Source organism: Polypterus senegalus, chromosome 13, assembly GCF_016835505.1.
Source record: "Polypterus senegalus isolate Bchr_013 chromosome 13, ASM1683550v1, whole genome shotgun sequence".
Taxonomy (NCBI): Eukaryota; Metazoa; Chordata; class Cladistia; order Polypteriformes; family Polypteridae; genus Polypterus; species Polypterus senegalus.
In genome coordinates, this window is record NC_053166.1 from 140,328,503 (window position 1) to 140,355,181 (window position 26,679).

The 26,679-nt window shown below is 38.1% G+C and overlaps 1 protein-coding gene across 1 annotated transcript; it reads right to left on the reverse strand.

Moving 5' to 3' along the window:
- LOC120543244 (UNC93-like protein MFSD11) lies at positions 1-26,679 on the reverse strand. The gene is made up of 13 exons (XM_039776211.1): positions 26,432-26,679; positions 17,302-17,357; positions 14,716-14,823; positions 13,045-13,124; positions 10,753-10,849; positions 8,444-8,502; positions 6,733-6,880; positions 6,362-6,411; positions 4,870-4,935; positions 4,640-4,765; positions 2,983-3,157; positions 1,379-1,514; positions 1-1,288 (listed from the first exon to the last, which is right to left on the reverse strand). Exons 1-13 carry the CDS (start codon positions 26,519-26,521, stop codon positions 1,136-1,138), a joined length of 1,344 nt encoding a protein of 447 aa, XP_039632145.1. The 5' UTR covers positions 26,522-26,679; the 3' UTR covers positions 1-1,135.

Here is a 26,679-nt window from a genome sequence, read left to right on the forward strand (position 1 = left end):
GCCAATCAGTCATTAATTTATTTATCACTACAGATAATACAGTCAAAAATACAACACAAATACTACTGTGTGACAAAACATACATTGATGAAACAGAAGTAAAATGTTAGAAGTGACCAAACATATACAGTAACTAAATCATAATAAATTATTGACATACCGCAAAGCAATCTTGCATTATTGTGAGCAACATGCTTTGCATCATCAGAATCCGAAACGAATTATAATCATTATGGATTGTCTTCCTTTAAAATATTTAATTATATTAATCAAAATAATTCATACTGTCAAAAACTAAGCAGCTTGTGTTACTTGATAACATTTTTTCAAGCCTGCAGGGGGCCTGTGAATACCTGGAATCATAAAAAATACACTAAGCTCCCTTAAGGCTACTCAAGGAACAAAATAAGTTTTAAATCATATATTAAGGTTGTTAAACTCTGGAATGGAGTCTGAATTGAATATACAAATATAAACAATAATAATAACCACATTCATTTTCTAAACATTAAAAATACCACTTTATAAAAATACACTGTATATATAAAAATTAAATATACAATATAACATACTCCTCTTCAAGAAATGCATTCACTGGTCTTAACCTGTGATAATGTCAGCTTTTCTTTAAGTAGAAATAGCCAATCACAGAAACTAGTTGAAATTCTTATTGTAGTGAACAAGTTTAAGCTTATTGCACTGTATAAAGCTGGTTTCTGCAATTAAAATGGTTGGTGCAAGCATGTAAAACATTACATTTAATTCAGGTGTTTATTACAGCATGAAACGTTACTTTTCCTTCCATAAAACAATTCAGATAATGGAGAGTAAAATGCACACTTCTTCATTTAGCTGATATGGCTGAGATTCAGACATTTTAATGGCAATTACCCATTTATATATATTTTAAAGAATAACGCAAAGCCAATGTAAACTTGCTGAAACAATTGCTTCTTAATGACATAAGTATTTTGTGCTTTCAGAATGATAAATCAGTTTAGTGCAATTAGGGCAGTCATTTTAAATCTTCTGTAAATTGTCTCTTCTCTGCAACTAAAGGTGACCCATTATGATTGACTTTGCTGTTGCATAGCTATAGAGCTTATTACAAAGATAACATTGGCCTCAGGCACATTCACTCATCCCTTAAATTCAAGGTGAGATCTTCAATCCTCTCCACCAAAAAGAAGCAGATTGTCCCAATAAATCCAAAGATTACTAATATCAACAATTGCCATGATAAAAGGATGTAATTGCTGTATAAGAATGCAATTGCAGAAGATATGGACTGAAAGATGAAACAAAGAGACAGTCAGTTAAAGAATGAGAGAAAATCACAACACTGCATGCAGTACCATCACTGTTCACTTGACTTTACCTGGATGAGTTTAAAAACAGCAAACGCAGGAGCGCTTTGTTCCACATATAAATATCCTAAGATACTATAAATCTGGGTGTTGAAACAGCTGTCTCCTAATCCCAGCAAAAAGCTGCTCACCATGGCTAAAGGGATACTAAAGAAAAAACAAAAACAGATATATGCATATAAAATTAAAATGTGTATATACTGTAATAAACAATACATTTGCATTGCTTATTAATGGTTGATTTGGGGATACACATGTAGCTTAATATATTTTTAGGGGAAAAGAAAAGTCAGAAAAGACCATAACAAACCTACTGCCACTACATTTAAAGGTATAGGAGAATAATCCTCTGTATCAAAAAACAATAGTCCATATGTTCATCTAATAGCAAATGTTCAACCATTCATTCATTTTCTAATTTAGGATCACACAGTCCGACACCATTGGATGCAAGGCAAGAATAAGCACTACATAAGGTGCCAGTCTTTAAAAAGGTACATTTTTGTAAACACCAACAATAATTCATACTGATCCAATTTAGCATCACTATGGGATGTGGGAGAGGAACTAAAATGGCTCAAGAAATGCCCACACAGGCATGCGGGGATGTTGCAAAGTTCACACAGACAATAACCGGGCGGGTGATACAGATAAGTTACCTGGGGCATGAAGGCACCTGCATACAGTGTCACCAAGTCACTCCTAGGAAATGTTGCATCTTATGAATGATTTACTTAACAGATAAAATGAATTTGTTTTCTATTGCAATGCAATAGGTAACATCTCAAAGGCCTGATTAGAAATTTCAATATACTGCAGACATTTTAGCAGTTTTATGTTTAGGTTTTATCAGTTTTACTCATACTATATATGTATCTTGTGTTGTGCATGTTGGCTCTTAAGTAGGTAATTAAAGTAAAAATAAACTAAAGCCAATTAAACATTCTCATTAGGACATTGTGGGTGGCATGGTGGCACAGTGGTAGCGTTGCTGCCTCGCAGTAAGGAGACCCAGGTTCGCTTCCCGGTTCCTCCCTGCATGGAGTTTGCATGTTCTCCCTGTGGGTTTCCTCCGGGTGCTCCAGTTTGCTCTCACAGTCCAAAGACATGCAGGTTAGGTGCATTGCCAATCCTAAAATTGTCCTGTGTGTGTGTGTGTGTGCCCTGCGGTGAGCTGCCTTCCTGCCCAGGGTTTGTTCCTGCCTTGTGCCCTGTGCTGGCTGGGATTGGCTCCAGCAGAGCCCTGTGACTCTGTGTTAGGATATAGTGGGTTGGACACTGACTGATTAGGACATTGTTTCCAAATTTCTGACTTATTTTTTGTATTTTGAGTTAAGATACTGCTTTGTCCTGTACCTCCCTACTACTTTGTCATTGCTTTCCTATCCACATTGCATTCCATCATTTGACAAATGGTGGTTCATTTAGGTTTTTAGTTTAATTTCTCTGAGGCAAACCCACATCTACTCTTTTTCATAACATGGAGCCTTGCAAGAATGGTGTTTTTTGTAAAATCATTTATTAAAAACACCTCAATGAAAGCCCACAGAAGTCAGCTTTATATTTTTCATTAGGAAAAAAAAAAGAAATAAGAAAAAACAACAAAATGGATTACCTTGGCGTTAGGTAAGGTATACTCTGTGTTTCTGATTCATTAACAGATGGTGCATCATTTGGGATATTAAGAAAAATTAGATAGAAAGCAACAAAATGCACTACCATGCCCAGAAATACTACAGATGTACGTCTGAACTGGTTGTTTTTACAAAGAAGCCCAAAAAGGCCGCCACCTAAAATCCAAAAAAAAAAAAAAGGAGTGAGTATTATGTACAAACTTTCAGTGTTAGGCTTTTGGTTTCTGCTATAAAACGTAAAGTGCATTTCAGTTCAGGTTATGCTATATACAGTACAGTAAGTTACTACCTGAAGCTCTCTCCATGAGTTTCTTTTTGAAGCTTCATCAGCCTGAATACAGTAATGTCTGCACATTCACAGGGGTTACGCGTCAAACACCACCAATGAAAGCTTAAGTCTGTGAATATTATGGTTCTCACTTAAATATGCAATTTTAAATGTTTTTCATGTAAGCAAAAGCAACTAGTTTATTTAAAAAAGATAAACAAGATCTTTAATATTATGTAAAAGAGATTTACAACAGTAATTAACATATAAATCTTTAACAAAAAAATGTAATAGGTTTATACATTTACATACTTGTATACATTTTACAAATCAAAAAAAGAATTAAAAATGCAACTTAACACTCTTAACAATTACCTATATACAATTTAAATGAATGTAGAAAAAACTGATGTATCACATGAGGTTAATTGCTTTCTGTACTTGTTTCTGTTCCTGTAGATGAGGACGAATCAGTTGTGGGGTTGGCATACAGTTACGGGGTTGGCATATTTTTACATTACCTGAAACATCATGATAAGAAGTTGGCTTTTCTTTTTTTAATTCAATCAGCAAAGCAGTGTAAGGTGTTAAACTGTCTTTGAAATTCCTTTTGAATGTCATTTCTTGAATTAAATTTTTTGTTGTATTCACAGAAGAAGTCCACAAGGCCTTTGGTTAGTTTTCCAACCTGAGCTTTTTTGCTTTTTCTAGTTGTGGAGCTGGGGGTGGGAGTGAGGGGCTAAGGAAGTGACACCAACTTGTCCACTGCCTTCCATAAATAGTCTTATCCATGAATACAAATCCCAAAAATACGGAACAAGAACTGCCATTCAGCCCAACAAGCTCACCAATCCTATTCACCTAGATTCTCCATTAGAACAACTGTGATGAGGACAGGTTATTATCCCTTAAAAGCTTAATTTTGGTAATCCATTTTCCTGCTTGTAATAATGTACATTAATACTTACTTGATGTGCTTTTTTACATTTATCCATTTCTCACCCTAAGCTGCTCTGTCCTTATTACGCCTTATAAACACTAATGAAATAATTTATATACATGCTGATATTTTTTCTCCACATCTGACTCCTACAAACAATATCTTAAGCAATGTATATTATGTAACTTTACTCTTTCTATTACAATTCAAATATAACACAATTTATAAGGGTCATCAAAGAAAACCATGAGCTAATTAAAAAAAGCATTAGAAAAACAAACAGTAACATCTCAGAGACTAAATACAATGATTTAAATGCTTACAGTAGCATATCCAAATTTAAAGATAATGCAGGTGAACAATCTCTTCAAGAACTATGAATTAAAGCTAACATTCTAAAAAAAGGAAAGTGTAATAATGGAAAACCTACCTAAAATTTCTCCAATCCCTATTAGAATTCCAGAGAGGCCAATTAATCCTTTTGCTGCACTTCCAAATTGTCCAGTAGCACCAATGCAAGTACCATAAACTCCACTGTAAAAAGTAAGCTCTAGACCTGTGAACATTCAGTAAGATATTAATTCAGATTGACTGACATTTTTACACATTGTTAAAATAATGCAATTAAAAATGAAATGCTTTAGAAATATTTATACTTACCAGTGTAGGCCATGCTGAAACTAAGAAGAACTATTGTTCTTGTGTTTAGAAGCCTTGTGAGTGTCCCTAAAAATATTAAGTTTACAATAGCAATAAGCAAATGAAAATCTATGAACAAATTATATGAATCAATGCTAGTGAAAAATTAAATGTGTACGGTAATGATTGGAAGAGGTTTGTATGATTTTTGTTTAAAGTAAAAAATGAACTAAGAGTAAAACTGAAGACATATCAATCCCTGTGGCTTCCCCGGGAGCATATACACGTGTGCTAAGGCCACTATGCCGAGTAATTGTCACTTTTGTAACTCACTGCTATTTGCTTTTCTTGTAGCTCTCCCATCTTCACCGAAATTCAATGAACTATCCAAGGACTTTACCTCTGCTGATCTTTTTAGTTCCCTATTATTATCATGTTACTGAAGATTAAAAGGTTGCCTAAAATAGCTTTAAAATAGGTAATAGCTTATTATCACCTGGACAAAGCTGGTAGCTGTGGAGATTATATTTGTTTTAATTCATCTGGTGCCTTCAATACCATCCAGTCATCCCTATTAAGGGGTAAGCTCAGAGATAAGCAGGTGGATGAGCCTATGGTGTCCTGAATAACGGACTATCTGTAAGACAAACCTCGGCTTGTCACTCAAGGACTGTGTCACTGGTCTTACCATCTGCATAAATTCTTACGATGATTCTGCAGTTATGGGGTTAATCAAAAAGGGGCATGAGACAGACTAAAGGAGTCAAGTGGAGAACTTTGTTCCTTGGCTCACAAAAAATTGTCTGCAACTTAACATCAGTAAAACCAAAGAACTTTTATTGAATTTCGCTGCACCAAAGAGCCTATATGTCCAGTCACTTTTCAGAAAATGGATGTAGAGGTGGTCCACTCTTACAAGTACTTAGGGGTCCACACGAATGGCAACCCAGACTGGTCTTGTACCACAGAGAAACTATATAACTAAATTAGAGTAGAGCAGGCTCTTTTTTCTTAGGAGACTGCATTCCTTTAATGTGATGTGCTGGCCGGCAGCATCACTTCAGGAGATGCCCGACAAAACAACAAGCTGATTAAAAGGATAGGCTAAGTTATGGGACACATCTAGACTGCCTAGATGTAGCAGTCAAGGAGAGAATGAAAAACAATCTCAGTATCATTATGAACAACGCAGCACATCTTTTCATCCAGCGGATTGTTCAGCAGAAGTGTGTTAAGAAACGCTACTGGGGCTCCTTTATACCAACAGCAATACACCTGCATAAAGCCTCACTGGGACTGTGAATGCCAAGTCAGAAGTTTTTCTTTCTTTTTTAATATAATTCATTTTTAGTTATTCTGATGTGTGTATACACCATAGTGTGTCTATCTATCTTACTGAGCTTCTGTAAAATGATAAATTTTCCCCTAAGAACAAATACATTTTTAAAGTAGATTATAGAATACAGTATAAATTGCATATTTTATAAGCTTTAAAATATTGCTAATTACTTACTGAATTCTGTGACGACATCCCGAACAGCTGATAGAGCCCTTTGCTTGCATCTGCAGAATTAAATAGCCAGTTAGATAACAGATAAAAAGACTGACCTTTCAAGTATACTGTTTCTACTTCCATATTTTATTCTTGTTCACTGTAACTAAAACATTAAAAGATCATTTTTTCCCTTTTTAGAGCAACTGCTACAAAAGATGCATGAAACAGTAATCATCTCTCTGGGAAAAAACAATACATTTAGAGCACATATTTATGCTGGACTCACATAAAACATGTTGGTACATACCAAGTACTACTCTTAACTAACAAAAATAATTTTCATTACTTTTCATTATTACCACATATAACAAAACAAAACAGCTACTTACTGTATGTGTGCTGGAAGTAATAAGCCTTCTTCTTCACTCTTAGGTTCTTCTTCTTCTTGTGAAGAATTATTTCTCAGAACAATGAAAACCATTGTTCCCAAGATAGAAATAATTGTTAAAACCAAAAAAAGCATCCGTCTGTCTGAATCTAATAAGAAAGTGTATAAATATTCTGTCATTATTAAAAGATTGAAATTTCATTTAATAGAAAAACCACCAACATATTATAGTAGAAGTAAATCCAAGAGAAAATAAAAGTATAAAATAAAAAATAATTTGGCTATTTACTAAATAGCCAAAAAAAATGTAATGTGATGAATATATTTCATCCAATATCATAAGTTTAAGATATTTATGTATTTTACAACAAACCTCCTGTGCCCCTTAATTTTATTTAGTGGGTTTGTAAAGTTAGGCTATGTTATGTTCTTTAAAAAAAACTAGACTACAATCTTACCAAAAGTATTCACTAGTATATCAGTTTAATTTACTGTAACAATAATATACTGTAGAAACAAAATGAATGAAATGATGTAAAACATTTTAACAATATAATGCAATGTAAAATTATTAAAAAATAAAACTGAAAGCAAAATTCTGATTAAGAATCATGAATTTTGTCATAATAATATAATTACACAACTCTTCAATGAAAATAATCTGAAATCAATTTAATTTGCTGCATGACTATTTTAAAAATTATAGTTAGGTTTATACAAAGTTTGATCTTATTGACATATTGAGTTCATTCTAACACTTTTTATTTTACATCTTCTGCTTTCACAAAAATATACGTTTTAATAAGCTTAATCTGACTCTCTCTCGCCCGGAAAAGAAACTCATTCAGCATCAAAACTCATGTGTTGTTTGCCTACTGTTGCAATAGTGTTTATAAAATAACCGCTGGAAATTTTTTAAAACATTTATTTCAGTAATTCAAAGATAGATCTTTTTTCAGTTATTTACATTTTTAAGTGAGGAAAGTAAGGAAAACTTCCAAAGTAAATGCTTTTTTTAGAGATTACAAACCAGCCAGGCTTTGCTAGCAATTTGCATCTTATTTCCTGGCTTAATATCAAGTAGTAAAAGACGTTGTTTCATTCTGTCTCAAGTGTGAAAACAATGTCTATAAAATATAAAATAGACTGGGTTCTACTGAGAATTATGTGTTGTTTTTTGTATAAATTTATAAAATTAGAAAAAAAGAAACGTCAATCTCTGATCCAATGTTTATTACAGAGTATATCAATGTGAATTTTTATAGGTCCCTAGGAAGTGATTATGCTTGGGAGAAAAATATGAACAGTAGATATTATATGGTTTAGACTATTAACTCAAGCTGTAGAAAGTGTTTAAATAGGCCCATGTGTCAATAAGGCAATACATGAAAATCTCTTTTTTTTGTTTAACAGGCATAATAAGAAAATCTAAACATTTTGTTATTCATGTTTGGAACCACAATTAATTCTGATCCAGCTACATTTTCATATGTGATACAGTGATAAAATGATCAAACTGTGAACGGCCATTCACCGACTTACTGCTGTGCTGAAAGTTTGGTACAGAACTAAACAGCAATGAAGCCTTATAATCAAAAGGCAAAGAGCCCAGCAAACAGTTTTCTCTGTCTTTGTTTTGGCCACTTTCTTTTCAGCACTGAGGAAACAAAACTGATTAATTTGCCTCCTTATAACATAAGAATAAAATGTACCTGTAATAACACTTTTTCCATTCCAGTGAAAATAAATGTACAGATTCCCAAAGAGCATACTGAAATTAAATTAACATAAACACAGGTACAAATTACATATTTTCATTAAACATCTTTTATCCATTAATTATGCAAAACTACATACCTACAAACATAATTGAAATCTAAATCATAACCACACATACATTTATTGTTATATCTTATGCAAATATTAATTAAAAGATTCAAGGCAAAGGTTAACACCAACAATATTTATATATAGCACATTTTCATACATGAAAGTAGTTCAAAGTGCTTTTCAATTACAACTAAGACAAAAGAACATAATCAATAGAAAAAATGAGTTTCTAATTATAAATACCATTAGAATAAAACCTGCAGACGCTGTGGTTCCCCAGTATTGGAGTTGGACACCCTTGTTCGATAAGATATTGGCCTGAGACAAGATTGGTCCACCCAAAGAAATCAATTTTCCCTTTTTTGAAACATTTTACATCTTGGTTGTAGATTACCGTATTCTGTGAATCTTTATTTTACTGAAAGCAATATTTCTTCTTTAACCTTCAACCTTCTGACGGAGGGCACAAGGTTTTCTCCCAGAGTATCTTGATATGTTCAGCTATTCATTTTCTCCTTTCGAGTACTACATCACCTGTCCTCCCTAAGAGAAGCAGCCCCATAGTTTGATAGTGCCACTACATAAGTAGGAACTTTGTTCTTCAATTGATGTCTATGTTCACTTTGCACCAAATATTTCTTTCAAAATTAAGGCCACTAAGTTCAAACATAGTCTCATTAGACCATAAGCTTTTTCTCAAATAGTTTCAGAAAATTACATGATGGACTTGAAATTACTTCAATAAAAAAAAAAAAAAGAAATCACTTCAATTTTAACACAGATGTGACTTATGGCAAATACACAATATGTGTTTTCACAGTATTCTATGATATATAGTATGTAAGGCTATTGAAATTATTTACATCCCATTTCTGATCTGGTACATTCCACAATATTACCCCACTGATCTTTTGTTAGCTCGCGTTGACCATAGCTATCACTTCACGCCTGCAAATAAGGAACCTTTGGGACAATACTTGAAGAAAACCAGGTACTCAGAATCATTCTGACCTAGGATAATGCCAGTTATCTTCAGACATGATCTTGAATATGATTGATGAAATCAAAAAATACCTATCCCTATTTTACCCACTTCTCCTGGATAATTTCCAGGCCATTCGAAAGGTACAATCCCTCCAGTGTGTTCTGTGTCTGCTTTGAGTCTTCTCCCAGTCACAGTGCCTTGTACAAAGATATGGAAAGTGCCTGGAGGCATTCTAACCATATGGCCAAGTCACCTCAACTGGCACCAGTGAAATAGCACTTCTACTCTAAGGTTTCCCTCATTGCTGAGCTTCTCACCTTATCATTGACACTGAGATTAACACCTATTCACAGAAACCTCAGCTGTCTGTACTTTTAAGATCATACTCTCAGGCACTACCCAAAATCGCACAGGTAAGGATTTTCTGAAAAGTGATTTTTTTTTAAATCACGATTTTGCTTAATTTAAATAATGGGGTTTAGACTTAGGATAGCTAATGCCCATGTTTTACTGTTGAGGCAACAGCTCTGGTTTACACAGCATATTAGTGGTGAGGTCTATATCAGGCTTATTTAGACCTCACAGGCTTCCAAATCCTTAATCCAATCTATAATTTTAATAGACTGACATGCAAACCCACTTTCACTAGATTATTGTCACTCCCTCCTCCCTCAATATGCATCATATTCCAGCATTGTGCAAATCAGAGAATAAGCTACCTTTTCTTTATACTCCTAAAAGGACAATTTCAAATGTACTTGAATTTGTCTCTTATAGGGAAGACAGACAGAGCTGAGGTCACTTTGAAAAGTTGTATTTTAATGTTTTTACATTATATTGCTGCCAACATGTTGTATGGCAGCTAATTTGGTTATCACATCTAGCCCATATGCAATTGGATGAACCTGATTCAGTAAGTGGATGGATGTTATGCTAAAATTAAGATAGGTACACTATGACTCTTAGACAAAATATTTTCTAGTATATCACTGCTAACAAACCTCATTATATTCACACTTTCATTGAGTTAAAAAAAATCTTTTCTTGGCAATTGCTAGTCTTCTACATTCAACTTCTGTAAAGTCATGATATGGTTACTGTAAATGCATGGAAAATTTTGAATTTCCTTGAATACAATTGAGCAGTATTGGTTAAAAAAAAAAGGTCAATATTAAATTTTATTTCATACTAAGAACAACTACCTACCTGGATTGCAAAAGTGCCCAGAAGATTCCAGTGTTCATATTGATAGTAGTGGCATCTGAATTTAGCACAAGGAAATTACCTTGTGCTGTCCAAAGCACTAAAAATTTCAAAATTCATATTTTATACAAGGATTACAATACAAAAGATGATCATTTTTTGTTTGAAATTTAAATAATCAATAAAGGAAATCATATTTATTACAACATACACCTTTGCAATGATTAATAACACCTACAGAGAAAAATATGGTTATATTCTTTTGTCCATATGTGCTTGTGCTCTGTAGCATTTATGTACATCTTCAGCATTTTGCCCAGAGTTATCACCAAAAACATCCTTTAAAATAACAAACCTGAGAGTAAAGGAAACTCTTTTCATTGTTAAAGAATGTATACCTTTCAGAATCTGAAGCCAAATGAACATTCTTATTTAGCTCATTTCATGAAATAATGCTGTATAAGCATCCCATTGATACAAAGTAAATGAAAACGAAACCAGATAACATTACTATGGGACTTTTCACAGTAATACTACTTATCATCAAGAACAACTGGTCAAACTATGAATGAACACAAAATGTTTAACTATTCAATTCAAGGTAAGCCAAACTGAGATGCAGTTACAAGATAAAACCTTAACTAAATACTGGGGAAAATAACAGCAAACATTTTCCCCCTTAAAATGCTTGTGTAGCATTTTATGGAACTTTACTTCTAAAATTTTAATTAAGTTCAGCTCTCTTTACAGTGAAAAGTTTCCCCTAGAAAAATTGTCTGTAGCATTAGTTGCTGATCAAAGGGAAGATGGGGGCAGGGTAAGAGGAGGGGTTCCTCTTAAGGAAGTGCCACCAATAAATAAATAATAATTAAAAAATAAATATTATGAAGTGTACATTTTCATAAAAAATTAATACATTACAATAAAAGCAAGCCCATAAAGCAGGTATATAAAACATATTTTAAATTGAATCACATTTAGAAAACGCATGCTCACACAAAAAGCATTAAAAAAAAGTTCATTGAATCCTTCAGTTTTCCAAACCTGCTTTTTCCTGACCAGGGAAACACACACACTAGGTAGCCAATTTAACAATGCCAATCCACCTAACCTGCATATCTCTGGAAGGAAACCAGAGCACCCTGAGGGAACCAAGGCAGACATGGGGAGCACATGCAAACTTCATGGAGGGAGGGCCTGGGATGTGAACCCTGGTGTCCCTGTTGCGATACACCAGTGTTTCCACTGCACCGCCATGCTGCCCTTTAATTGAATTACATTTTGTAACTTGTTATGATAAGAAGGCAGACAGAAAATAGTTTTTTCCTTTGCATTACAAGTTAAATTATTTAAAGTGTGTTTCCAAATTTATACGCTGAATCCAAGTTCCATATTCTGTTGTGCATGCAGCACAAGGTGAGGGCCAGTCTGTTAGCTAATCAATGTAAAAAAAAAGCCAGATTAAGAACAGAAGCACTGTGCGAAAGAAAACAAACAACAAAGACAACTTTTCTGTAGTGTTCCCTCTTTGTAAAATTCACAGTGACTTAATAAATGAATTTGATATGTTTCAGGATTGGATGCTGCAATGTCTTTATCTGATGCTTCAAAACCACTTAGGGCCATTAGATAAAATCAGGCAGAAGGTAGGAACCAACACTGGATTGAGTGTCAGTCCATTATAGGGCCCACTCATACATATATCCACAAACACAATCATCCACCTAACACACAAATGTTTGGAAGGGAGTGGTAACTGGCATAGTCAGAGGAAAAATAATATGGAAACACGTGGGAATGTGCAAATTCCATACTACTAGTGACTAAGTATGGTGTTTAAACTTATGATGCTGGATCAGTGAAGCAGCAGTAGTAGCAGCTGTTCCACCATTCTGCTTCAACTTGACAATTAACTGCTGTATCACTGTGCTGCCACAAACTGGGCATGACTGGTAACAATCTGAAAGCTTCCCTTTTAAAAAAGACTATAGACACTTTTTAAATTAAAATACTCAACATCCATGTCTTTTCCATGGGTAAACAGCTTATATATTTAATATGCAGACAGCATATTGTTTTAAAAGCAATGTTAAATCTTTAAGCATAACCAGTATGCAGTTATCATAGATATGACAAATTAATCTCTAGGACAGTCTGGGAAAAGTTAATTTGCATTAGGCAGCGTACTACTCACAGCTTCATATTTTTAGTTGTTCTTCACAATGCGCCTTCAGTAGGTAATTTATCAAAGAAACTAGGAGTCATTTATTGCAAAGAGCAACAAGTTTTACTTACCAGCTGCAGCTACTCCAATCAGAACTGACGTCAAATAAAATGACCATGTCATTGGAATAATGAACACAGCAATATAGCCACTGCATGAGAAAGAAAATAAACTGAAAAATTTGAAGATGACGTGTGTGAAGTCCAAATGTAATAAATGATATCACAAGAGAGGAGTACTATAAAGGAGTAAAAAGATCTGCCTCTACCCATCATTCATTGGTCAAAAGTCCTGTCTTCAATTCAAAAGCTCTATCCAATTTGAATTGAGTTTCCTATTTACACCCTGTGCTCATTTTTCGCAGTTATCTAACAATATTTTAGCAAAAAATGCATGCACTTTTCATGATTTGAGCATACGACAGGATAACTAATATGTGCATTATGCAAACAAGTAATTTGAGTCTTTTTCGTGGAGATTTTTGATAATGTTTGCTGTAGTTCAGTGTAATAATAATAATAATAATAATAATAATAATAATAATACATTTTATTTATATAGTGCCTTTCCTGTGGTCAAAGTGTTGGTCACCATAGGCTGGTATTCTCTCATAAACTTTTTTATTTCAGTTGTCTATGAAAACGTGAAATTAACATTTTTTTCTCAATTATCACTACAAATCACAGAGTAGGTAACATGAAGAAAATATTATTTTTCAATGGAGTACCATTAACTAATGTCACACATATATTGACTTTACTGTGTTACAGAAAAATTCCCATTTCTATTTTATTTAAATAAACTTATTATAAAATATGTAATACTCTAATACTTGCCAACTTCAATTCACAGCCACAGATGGCCTGAGCTTATCCCATTATGCTCCTTGGGTGGGGCTGGAAACAATCATTGTTAGGACACCAGTCCATTGAAGGAAATACATTCATGGAACAATTTAGAAATGACAATTAGCCTAATATTAATTTCTATGGAATGTGGGTGAAGAACTGGAATACCCAGAAACAATCCCTCACAGACACAAGAGAGGCTAGGTGTAGATGTTAAGAGTATGTTGCTGTACCCACCACATGACAAACCACCTGGATTGAGACCCGAATGCAGCAGGTAACACCTCAGCACCACACTGGAACAGTGTGAGTTTTTTTATGGTGGCTGGAGTGCCAATCCTGCCACCAACCCCCAAGTTTTCCTAGTAAGTTGGAGGACCTGCAGATTAACATCATACCCAGGACAAGGAATTTGCACACTAAGGGCCTTGTTCAATGGCTCAACAGTATAGAGTCAATTCTGCCATTTACAGGATTTGATCCGGCAGCCTGACGATTGCCAGCAAAGATCCTTAGCCTCAGAGCCACCACTCCGTCCATGCAGGCACAATGATGATATGTAAACTGAACATAAGTGTGGAATTTAAACCCATGTCACTAGATCAGTGAGGAAGCAGTGGACATAATAATACTAACCAGTACTGTAATGATAAAATTAAGGAAAACATACAATTTTTGTTTGCCTAACAAAAAAATGGTATCTCTTATGTGAAAGTATATAATATGAAACCCAGAATAGAATGTTACTGAAAAATGTTATTATTTTATATCTTTATCTGGTTAAATGCTTTTCGACAAAACAACTTGAAAGATCAGATAGTTTTGATATCTGTAACACAAGTAATTTAAGTGACTTACTCAGGGTGTATTTATACTTTTAACACAGCTTCTTACCTGTAAACAAGTCCACTAAACAGCATAGAGAGCTGAGGTCCAAAAACTGCAACAACTGAAGGGGCAATTAAGTTGGAGGCAGAAAATACTCCATAAATAATAGCAAGACTGCAAAAATAGTGAAAAAACGAAGTAAATGTAAATTTTCTTATTTTCCTCTAAAAGGTAACAGAACACTTCATGGCACTTTCAGTAGTTAGCATTAAACAAGAATGAATCAAGAGGACACAGCACCATCTTTGCTAAACTTCTTAGTTAATTAGACATTTATAATTTCCTCAAAATTATTAATTTCAGAAATCGCCATAAGGTAAAAACAATACCGCGTAATGTCAGCAGAATTCTGAAAAGAAGATTTAGAAAAAGCAGGAACTATGTTGTTATGTGATCCAATGACCTGATTATTAATGTGATGCAACCTAACCCAATGCCGACAGACAACCTTATACTTACTCATTAATATGGTGTCATGGATGGTCTGGCATCCCAGCCATGATAACACTGTTTCCTTACCCAAACAGGAGGCCAGTATAAGGGAGGGTGGTTAAGAGAGGCCTGGCATTCCCTGTCACAGCCAGGAAGCTTGCACAGAGAAGCAAGGAATTGAAAATACTTAAATGGATGGGTGACCAGAAGAAATCAGAAACTGCGGGAGACTGCCTGCCATGCTCATGCAGTTCCACTGTACACTGGATGGTAGCATCCCTCTTCAAGAGTCTCTGTCTACACACCTACAGGGCAGACTGGGAATTATGGTTCTATAGAGCTGCCCTGTTGGGTACTACGGGTGCCTTCATGAGGAGGTGTCAGGAGTTGAACCCCCTGTTCCTGAGAGGTTCCACCTGGCCCAGAAGTGATTCTCGTAGACAATGATTTTGGCACTGGAAGTACTTCCAGGTTGGGTTTAAAAGGGTGCCCTCCACTTTGTTCAAATAGTTGAAATTGAGAGTGGAGGATGTACAAAGCTCATGTGGGTAGAGTGAAGTGGACTGGAGTGGAATGAAGAAAATAGGAAAGAAAAAGGAAAGAACTGAATAGTAAATTACTGTGGTTGTAGCGTGGATGAAGAAAATGACTTTATTGTAAATGCAACCAAGAAAAATAAAACCAGCCCTATTTAAACCTGGGACTGTCTATATGTAGAGGTGCCACAATAACAACAACAACAACAACATTTATTAATATAGCACATTTTCATACAAACAGTAGCTCAAAGTGCTTTACATAATAAAGAATAGAAAAATAAAAGGCACAATAAGAAAACAAAATAAATCAACATTAATTAACATCGAATAAGAGTAAGGTTCAATGGCCAGGGGGGACAGAAAAAACAAAAAAAAACTCCAGACGGCTGGAGAAAAAATAATGGACAATGGATAATGACTTTTAATATTTTTCATTTATATTGTACTAAACTACTGTATGGGGTGGCACGGTGGCGCAGTGGGTAGCGCTGCTGCCTCGCAGTTAGGAGACCTGTGTTCGCTTCCTGGGTCCTCCCTGTGTGGAGTTTGCATGTAGTCCCCGTGTCTGCATGGGTTTCCTCCGGGTGCTCCGGTTTCCTCCCACAGTCCAAAGACATGCATGTTAGGTGCATTGGTGATTTTAAATTGTCCCTAGTGTGTGCTTGGTGTGTGTGTGTGTGTGTGCCCTGCAGTGGGCTGATGCCCTGCCTCAGGTTTGTTTCCTGCCTTGAGCCCTGTGTTGGCTCCAGCGTGACCCTGTAGTTAGGATATAGCGGGATGGATAAACTACTGTATGCTGATGGAATAGCAAGATTCCAAGTCTAACGATGACTTCTGCCTTCACCTCTCCACATTTTTTGTAAGAATGGTAACATTTTCAGTCCTTAAAAGGAGAATACAATTTTAAACTATAAGTAGCCTTTACACTAATATTAGAATAATAATGTGTTAGGATGACTGTTGGTCTCTATACCAATATTTTTTTTGAGAAAAGGAACTGTAACATAATAAACTCATTTAATCCAACTCAGAATCACACATAGCTAGAGCCTATCCTGGCAGCATCAGGCATATGGGGTTAATTAACTCTGGACAGGCTGCCATTCCATTGCAGAGCCCATTCTCACTGACACGCATACACCCACATATACCAACACACACACACTCATCACACACATACCTACACTGGGCGAATTTAGAGTCATCAGTTAAACTAATACACATCTTGTGAATATGGGAGGAATATGAGAGTAACTGCAGAAAACTCATACAGACATGGAGGCAATATGAACAGTCCAAACAGGCAGCAATCAACAACAAGATTTAAACTGAGGACCATGGCCCTTTACCATAATAATACATAAAATAAAATAACTTTGTGTTCTGTCAGCAAGTGAGACTCAAAAATTAAAATACAATACATGGAGTAGCAGTATCCATTCTATAAAAAGATAAAAAAGAGCTGTGGTATATTCTTCTAAATGAACAAATTATTTGTTACCTTAGTAATGATAAACAGTAATACAGTATGCATACATATTTTGGAATTAATAGCAACGACTGTTAATAGAATATTAGTACTACTTTAGTGATTAAAATAATAGTACAAACAAATTCTTACCTGTTGTAACCACTGCCTTCAAAACTAGAGTTGGTTAAACTTTTTATAACCGTTTGCTGAAAAATTAACACAAAATACAAACAATTTAATAAAACATGGAATTCTCAATTCTGCTTTTACCATTATAGGATATGCATAGGACTCAACCTACTCTGGCAACAGTGGGCACAAGTCAGGAACACAGATACCAACATGGGGCCAATTTAGAATCATCAACCAAGCTAAGATCCCTGTTTTACTGATGCAGAAGAAAGACTGAATCATCTGAAGAAAAACACAGATATACAGGAGGTGGATGTGGAAACTATACAGACAGTGACTGTGCGTGAAATTTGTGCCCAGGAAAGAGGATGTATGATGTAGCAGCACTAGCCCCTGTATTCTACGCCACTCACAAATTATATGGCTTATACAAAAGAAAAACCTTTACAGGTTACAAATCAGTGTAATAATTAACCATAATCATACCTTTAATTAGTTTATCCATTTATCTACTAACAACGTCAGTGAAAAGCAGAGCCTATCTCAGCAGCAGCAGGCATGACAAATCCTATAAATATTACTTTATCACAAGATAAGGTATCTTTCACAATGTTTTCATTTTTAATGGCAATATGATATTTAGGCTGCGGTGGGCTGGCGCCCTGCCCAGAGTTTGTTTCCTGCCTTGCGCCCTGTGTTGGCTGTGATTGGCTCCAGCAGACCCCCGTGACCATGTAGTTAGGATATAGCGGGTTGTATAATGGATGAATGATATTGAGGATAAACGTTTTTTCTTATCTTTTAACATTTAAGGTCTCCTTCAGCTGTTTAGCCCGTAATGTTTCACAAAAAAATGAACTAGCAACATCTAACATCAGATTAGCTGCCAAACTCTTCACAGTTTATTAAATCTTTCTCCAAACCCTCGATAGCTTGGATTGGCAGATGATGATTTATGAATAGGTGGTCATTAAATTAATGTAACATTCAGATTGACATTCAGAGCCAAGTTATCTGTAAAAGCCAAGTATCAACTGTTTATTTCACCCTAACTTACTCTTATCCATTACTGTGACAGGTAAAAGGTGATTCACTCCTGCACCTAAAGCAGTTCAGATGTCTGTGTATGTAATATAGTTACAAAGTACATTAAATAAAGACACGTATACAAATGAAACATCTAGTTCTTTCCAAACATACCACTCTGAGCAAGTCACCTGGCTGACCTAAAGTATGTTCAGATAACATGCCTTTAGTTTACTTCATGATAAATTAATGTTTTGTCAAATAAATAAATCCACTTAGCACACCAAACTGGAAGCAAACCACCCTTCCATTTTCAAAGCCTGCTTTTCCTAGTTGGGAAACTGAGTCATGTTACTTCAATAAAGGAATGATCTCCACATTAGATATCAGTTCCATACAGAACAAACCACGCATAAAAGTAAGCGGCCTGAAGACATTTTTTTTGGAATTGTGAAAGAAAACTGGAAATTTTAAATGAAATATATGCAGGTGCAGCTCAGTCTTTGATCAAACCTCAGTTCAAAAGTGTAAGGCTTTGCTACCACTAGTAGAACTAATTACTACCAGCACTCATGCAAACTAAAGCTTATGGCTCATTCTATTTCTGTTTACTATGTAGTTAAATACTGTATATTGTATTCCATTAACAGTCCCCTTGGATGAATGATACTGGTACAGACAACCTTTGTTCTCTAGAAGTTCCTGACGAAATACACCTTCGGATGTATAGCATATATAAAGGCTTTACGACACCCTATTTCTCAAACAACCACTTGTCTTGCAAAATGGTTTTCAATTATGTGGTCATTTTTTTTTAATTAATTAACTTACAACTAACAATATACAATATTCACACATGCATTACTTTAATGGTGGGTTATTTAGGCAACAGTACAATTTTAGAGTACTATACTTCTACATTTAAAAAACTAGACATTACTAATATGTAATTTTGGATATTTAATTATACAATACTGAGTGTGTTGCATTTCATTTTTCATATTATATGGGCTCACCACCTATGGGAGGGGCAAAGGAGGTCGGGTGCAGTGTGAGTTGGTTGGTGGTCGGCGGGACCTTGGCGGTCTGATCCTCGGCTACAGAAACTGGCTCTTGGGACGTGGAATGTCACCTCTCTGAAGGGGAAGGAGCCTGAGCTAGTGCGCGAGGTCGAGAGGTTCTGGCTAGATATAGTCGGACTCACCTCGACGCACAGCTTGGACTCTGGAACCAATCTCCTTGAGAGGGGCTGGACTCTCTACCACTCTGGAGTTGCCCCGTGAGGCGCCGAGCAGGTGTGGGCATACTTATTGCCCCCCGACTTGGAGCCTGTGCATTGGGGTTTACCCCGGTGGACGAGAGGGTGGCCTCCCTCCGCCTTCGGGTGGGGGAAGGGTCCTGACTGTTGTTTGTGCGTATGCGCCGAACAGCAGTTTGGAGTATCCACCCTTTTTGGAGTCTCTGAAGGGGGTGATAGAGGGCATACCTTCTGGGGATTCCCTCGTTCTGCTGGGAGACTTCAATGCTCACGTGGGCAATGACAGTGAGACCTGGAAGGGCGTGATTGGGAGGAATGGCCCCCCCGATCTGAACCCGGCGTGTTTTGTTATTGGACTTCTGTGCTCGCCACGGATTGTCCATAACGAACACCATGTTCAAGCATAAGGGTGTTCATATGTGCACTTGGCACCAGGACACCCTAGGCCTCAGGTCGATGATCGACTTTGTGGTGTGTCGCCGGACTTGCGCCATATGTCTTGGACACTTGGGTGAAGAGAGGGGCGAGCTGTCAACTGATCACCACCTGGTGGTGAGTTGGCGATGGTGGGGAAGATGCCGGTCAGACCTGGTAGGCCCAAACGTGTTGTGAGGGTCTGCTGGGAACGGCTGGCAGAGTCCCCTGTCAGAAGTAGCTTCAACTCCCACCTCCGCAGAACTTCAACCACGCCCCGAGGGAGGTGGGGACATTGAGTCCGAATGGGCCATGTTCCGTGCCTCTATTGTTGAGGCGGCTGACGGAGCTGTGGCCGCAAGGTGGTCGGTGCCTGTCGGCGGCAATCCCCAACCCGTTGGTGGACACCGCGGTGAGGGATGCCGTCAAGCTGAAGAAGGAGTCCTATAGGACTTTTTGTCCTGTGGGTCTCTGGAGGCAGCTGATAGGTACCGCAGGCCAAGCGAACGGCTTCGGTTGTTGCTGAGGCAAAACTCGGGCATGGGAGGAGTTTGAGAGGCCATGGAGAGCGACTTTCGGACGGCTTCGAGGAGATTCTGGTCCACCGTCCGGCGCCTCAGGAGGGGAAGCAGTGCAGTGTCAACACCGTATATGGTGGGGATGGTGCGCTGCTGACCTCGACTCAGGACGTTGTGGGTCGGTGGGGGAGTACTTCGAAGACCTCCTCAATCCCACTAACATGCCTTCCATGAGGAAGCAGAGCCTGGGGACTCTGAGGTGGGCTCTCCCATCTCTGGGACTGAAGTCACCGAGGTGGTCAAAAAACTCCTTGGTGGCAGGGCCCCGGGGTGGATGAGATACCGAGTTCCTTAAGGCTCTGGATGTTGTAGGACTGTCTTGGTTGACACGCCTCTGCAACATCGCATGGACATCGGGACAGTGCCTCTGGATTGGCAGACGGGTGGTGGTCCCCCTCTTTAAAAAGGGGGACCGGAGGGTGTGTTCCAACTATAGAGGGATCACACTCCTCAGCCTCCCTGGAAAAGTCTATTCGGGGGTTCTGGAGAGGAGGGTCCGTCGGATAGTCGAACCTCGGATTCAGGAGGAACAGTGTGGTTTTCCCTGGTCGCGGAACAGTGGACCAGCTCTTCACCCTTAGCAGAGTCCTGGAGGGTGCATGGGAGTTTGCCCGACCAGTCTACATGTGTTTTGTGGACTTGGAAAAGGCATTCGACCGTGTCCCTCGGGAATCCTGTGGGGTGCTCCGGGAGTATGGGGTACGGACCCCTGATAAGAGCTGTTCGGTCTCTGTACAACCGTGTCAGAGCTTGGTCCGCATTGCCGGCAGTAAGTCGAGCCCGCTTCCAGTGAGAGTTGGACTCCGCCAGGGCTGCCCTTTGTCACCGATTCTGTTCATAACTTTTATGGACAGAATTTCTAGGCCCAGCCAGGGTGTTGAAGGGGTCCGGTTTGGTGGACTCAGGATTGGGGCACTGCTTTTGCAGATGATGTTGTCCTGTTTGCTTCATCAGGCCGTGATCTTCAGCTCTCTCTGGATCGGTTCGCAGCTGAGTGTGAAGCGGCTGGGATGAGAATCAGCACCTCCAAATCCGAGAGCATGGTCCTCAGCCGGAAAAGGGTGGAGTGCCCTCTCAGGGTTGGGGAGAGATCCTGCCCCAAGTGGAGGAGTTCAAGTATCTCGGGTCTTGTTCACGAGTGAGGGAAGAATGGAGCGTGAGATGACAGGCGGATCGGTGCGGCATCCGCAGTGATGCGGGCTCTGCATCGGTCTGTCGTGGTGAAAAAGAGCTGAGCCGTAAGGCAAAGCTCTCAATTTACCAGTCGATCTACGCTCCTACCCTCACCTATGGTCATGAGCTATGGGTAGTGACCAAAGAACAGATCGCTAATACAAGGCTGAAATGAATTTCCACTGCAGGGTGTCTGGGCTTTCCCTTAAAGATAGGGTGAGGAGCTCAGACATCCAGGATGGGCTCAGAGTAGAGCCGCTGCTCCTCCGCATCGAGAGGAGTCAGATGAGGTGGCTCGGGCATCTGATCAGGATGCCTCCTGGACGCCCCCCTGGGGAGGTGTTCCGGCACGCCCAACCGGGAGGAGGCCCGGGAAGACCCAGGACACGCTGGAGGGACTATGTCTCCCGGCTGGCCTGGGAACGCCTTTGGGATTCTCCCGAAGAGCTGGAAGAAGTGGCCGGGGAGAGGGAAGTCTGGGCCTCTCTGCTTAAGCTGCTACCCCCGCGACCCGACCTCGGATAAGCGGAAGAGGATGGATGGATGGATGGATGTCTAATCAGGGTATAACATACTGGGCTCATAAGTGGGTATGGTGGTCCTGAAGTGCAGAACTGCACAAAGAAACAAAACACAAGTGAAATAATAGTTAAGAAAAATACATTGAATTTAAATGAATTACAGTTTCAGTATTTGCAAGTGTTGATTTTCTAATAAATATTTTTAAAAGCTGCAGTGGGTTGGCACCCAGCCCGGGACTGGTTCCTGCCTTGTGCCCTGTGTTGGTTGGGATTGGCTCCAGCAGACCCCCATAACCCTGTGTTTGGATTCAGCGGGTTGGAAAATGAATGGATGGATGGATATTCTTAAAAGACAGTCCTTGTGTACTGCATTCTTTCCTGCAGCAAGTCATTATGATCTTAGATACAGGCCAACACATGACCTACACCACATTCTGAAAGGGAGGTTTTATTCAATTTTACAGCTAACTATTTTTAGTGATATGAAAAGCTCAAAGAACTTTACTTGAGGAAAGACATTGAATCATAAGATACTTGTAACACAAACCTTCTATTGAACACCATGTAATTCAGATGGAATCACAAGACTAAAAAATTGAATCTGTGGAAACTTCTGATAACTCTCCACTTAAACATCCTTGAAGAGCGTAGTCAACAGACACCAGCAGATCATTGACAATCAATCTTTTGTGGAGAAAAAAAAGTGTAACTTTCAATTGCATATATCATTGCATCTTTGTAAATAGCTTTCTCTCCTCAATAATTTCTAGCACCTGATAAAAATCAGAAGAAAAAAATAGAATATCTAATTCCCATTTTTAGATATTACAGCATTCTCTTTCATTGGTTGTTGTATTTTATATGAAAAATAAAACAGGTTTCACCAATCCCAGCTAATATATACTGTATCAACAAAAAATAAAACATACTTTGGCTAAACTTTGATTGTAAATAGTAATCTAACTGGCTTTTGCATTTCAAGTAAAAAGTTGAGAAAAACATAAATCCTACAGTTAATCTTATCCCATAACCAAACCTGACATCAAAGTTTGTTAAAAATATTTCTTGAATATAGGCAGCTGGGCTAAGATCTTCTCCATGCTGATAAAATTTGGCAAAATATTTGAATAATAATGGTTTATCAGTGTATATCATATGCAATGAGGGTTACTGTATAATCACCTTCCTAAGCTTGTTTTTATGTTTCTAAATGGAAATTACCTTTATTTATTTTTATTTTTTTTTAATTTAAATTCTAACTAACTCACCTTCCTCTAACTCCTATACCAAGGCAAGTTGTAAATCTGTAATTAGTAAACTATACACAATATTTATAAAACACACACGAATAAAGAAATGTGAAAAAGTTTGGAGGATTTAAATATCACACAGTTTAAAATGGAAGATGAACCAAAATAACCAAGATAGAGTTGAAAGATTGTGGTGTAGCATTGACAGTGTGCTATAACGTAACTACACCAATATACAACAACATCCATCCATCCATTATCCAACCCACTATATCCTAACTACATGGTCACAGGGGTCTGCTGGAGCCAATCCCAGCCAACACAGGGCGCTATGCAGGAAACAAACCCCAGGCAGGATGCCAGTCCACCGCAGGGCACACACACACACCAAGCACACACTAGGGACAATTTAGAATCGCCAATGCACCTAACCTGCACGTCTTTGGATTGTGGGAGGAAACCCACGCAGACACGGGGAGAACATGCAAACTCCACGCAGGGAGGACCCGGGTCCCCTAACTGTGAGGCAGCAGCACTACCCACTGCGCCACCGTGCCGCCCTACAAGAACAAAATAATGATAATAATAATAATAATAATTCAGATAGTTTAGGGAGACTTCAATTAACAAAAACATAAACTGGGAGAATCTTGTTATGTTCTCTCCTGACTTTTTGTCATTTCTAAAACTTGACATCAATGGGCCACTATTACCTAATGCTATCTGTTATCTGTTTCCTTGCCTTTAACATTTAAGTGAAGATATTTGTAATTTCTTTTTTTTTTTAACTGCATTGAAGTGTAAGTAACCTGAAACCAAAACTTTATGCAGTTCATTGATTTGCCTCCGGCTTACAGCAGCTTTTAAACTGCACTTAACTGAATAATTGAGTATGTGTAGTTTAGTATATATATGATTCTGTCGCATTTATTTAGTTTGTAAATAAACCTGGATTGAAACATCTGGTAAATATATAAATGTAAAACCTGTCACTACAAATTTCATAAAGATTAATATAATAGGCAGCACGGTGGCGCAGTAGGTAGTGCTGCTGCCTCGCAGTTAAGAGACCTGGGTTCGCTTCCTGGGTCCTCCCTGCGTGGAGTTTGCATGTTCTCCCTGTGTCTGCGTGGGTTTTCTCTGGATACTCCAGTTCCTTCCAAAGACATGCAGGTTAGGTCCATTGCTGATTCTAAATTGTCCCTAGTGTGTGTGTGCCCTGTGGTGGGCTGGCGCCCTGCCTAGGGTTTGTTTCTGGTATTGGCTCCAGCAGACCCCTGTGACCCTGTAGTTAGGATATAGCGGGTTGGATAATGGATGGATGGATTAATATAATATCTGCATCAGCTTATTAGTTTACTAATTTAATTCTTGCACCATTCTTTTCTTACCATCTATGGTAGTATATCAACAGTCACGGTCTATGATGTTAAGAGTTGTTTTTTAGATTAACATTAGTAAAAGGAAGAAATTAATGTGCAACACTACTAACAAACAAACATTTAATTATGTATTGGTGATAAACAAAAAGGTACAGAAAGCACCATCCATCCATCCATCTTTTAAACCTGAATATGCAGAGCAGGGTTACTGAAGCCTTTCCCAGCAAGCATCGGGTGCAATCTAGGAACAGCACCCGGACAGGGCACCAAGGCCACCAGACCATTACATGGAAAACACATATGGGAAAATTCTCCTAACCTGCATGTCTTTGAACTGTTGGGGGAAACAAATGAAGACACAGGGAGAACATGCAAACATGACACAGGGAGCATTTGGGGACATAAACTTTGGTCTCCTTGTTGTGAGGCAGCATCACCACCACTGCACTATCATGCCACCCTTTTCAGAGGACCAATAATAGGTTAATATCTTGTTCAATCTAAAGCAAATCAGTGTAAGTATGCTTACTGCAGCATATGTATAACCTCTGCTTATGTACTTTGAAGTATATTTCCAAACATTTCAAATTTAGTTGGTCTTTACACACTTGATTGAAGGTTCCAATCTAAGCTTTTACTTACCATGTTATCAGAGTTAGTTAATTTCACTTGCCTGCACTCTGAAAACACGCAAACACCGAAACAATGTGGTCAGGTTGGGCGCTTTAGTGTGATATAAACTGTACAAAAGGTTTAATTAAAAAACGTCTGATTGTTGGATGGAGGTCTGACAACAGACCTTACTCCAAATGATTGCTAGGTGAATTAAACATGAAGATAAGTATCTTACGTTCTTAACAACCGATGCAGTTTTTTGTATAAAAAAACGACCGACATCACCTGTTACGATCAGAAATCATATTTTTTCTTTGTGCCAACAGAATGACATAAGTCTAAAGTTCACCGAGTTCTTTGGCAATACTCAGTTACTGATAGGGCAAGAATAAACGCAGTGGCTTTATTATTTGAGTAATCTACAATGAGGTTGCTGGTCTGAATTTGAGAAGCCCCGTCTGGTCATTTGCACTTGTGGATGACACGATAAGCGACAGCACTAAAGTAGCCGCTAGGTGCTAAATGAGTTTAAAACATGGGACGCGGGTCAGCAGCAGGCCAGCATCACATGCAGATAGGAATCTCGTCCAAAAACAGATTGTGTAGCGATACTCCCTTCTCTCTCTCTTCGCTTGTTGCATTTCATCGAATCGACAAGCCATGATGACGTGAAGCTGATGCCCGGCATGCTACTGTAATTTGCTTGTTTTTATTTTTATTTGGCGGTGTGTCTTTGAACTATTGGCGCAGCTGAATGAGTAATCCGTCAGACTTAAAAGTAGCAGAGCCGTAATTCGTCGCCGACACAATGCGGCATTGTGAAACTTATGGATCTACAAGTGTTCCAACACTAGCAAAAGTTTACAGCTTTGCAAAGAATTTAAGAAACAGCATAACAGCAAGAGTGGATAACCAAATCTTGACTACTTACTTCAATGTTTCCGCAAGTTGTAAACGCCGTAAAAATAAGCATAAATCCAACCCCCAGTGCAACAACGTTGAAAGTCTTCAGGTTTGCCATCGCGATATGCGAGCGTCTGCTTGGCACTCGGCGTCAAACTGTTTCATGCATCTGATCATTTGAAAAGAAGGCGACCTTAAGGAGTCCGATAGGCAAACCCAAATAATAACAAGCGCTACTTTTCTCTACGTGACGTCGAAGGCGCGCTCTCGAGGCCG

What these genes read in the sequence shown, in the direction of transcription:
- LOC120543244 (XM_039776211.1), bottom strand. Translation starts at nt 26,521, where the DNA reads ATGGCAAACCTGAAGACTTTCAACGTTGTTGCACTGGGGGTTGGATTT. An exon ending in TTTAGTGGACTTGTTTACAG is followed by an intron (nt 13,125 to 14,715) that starts GTAAGAAGCTGT and finishes TTTCTCATGCAG; the next exon opens with TGGCTATATTGCTGTGTTCA. An exon ending in TGGAAAAAGTGTTATTACAG is followed by an intron (nt 6,881 to 8,443) that starts GTACATTTTATT and finishes CTTTCTTATTAG; the next exon opens with ATTCAGACAGACGGATGCTT.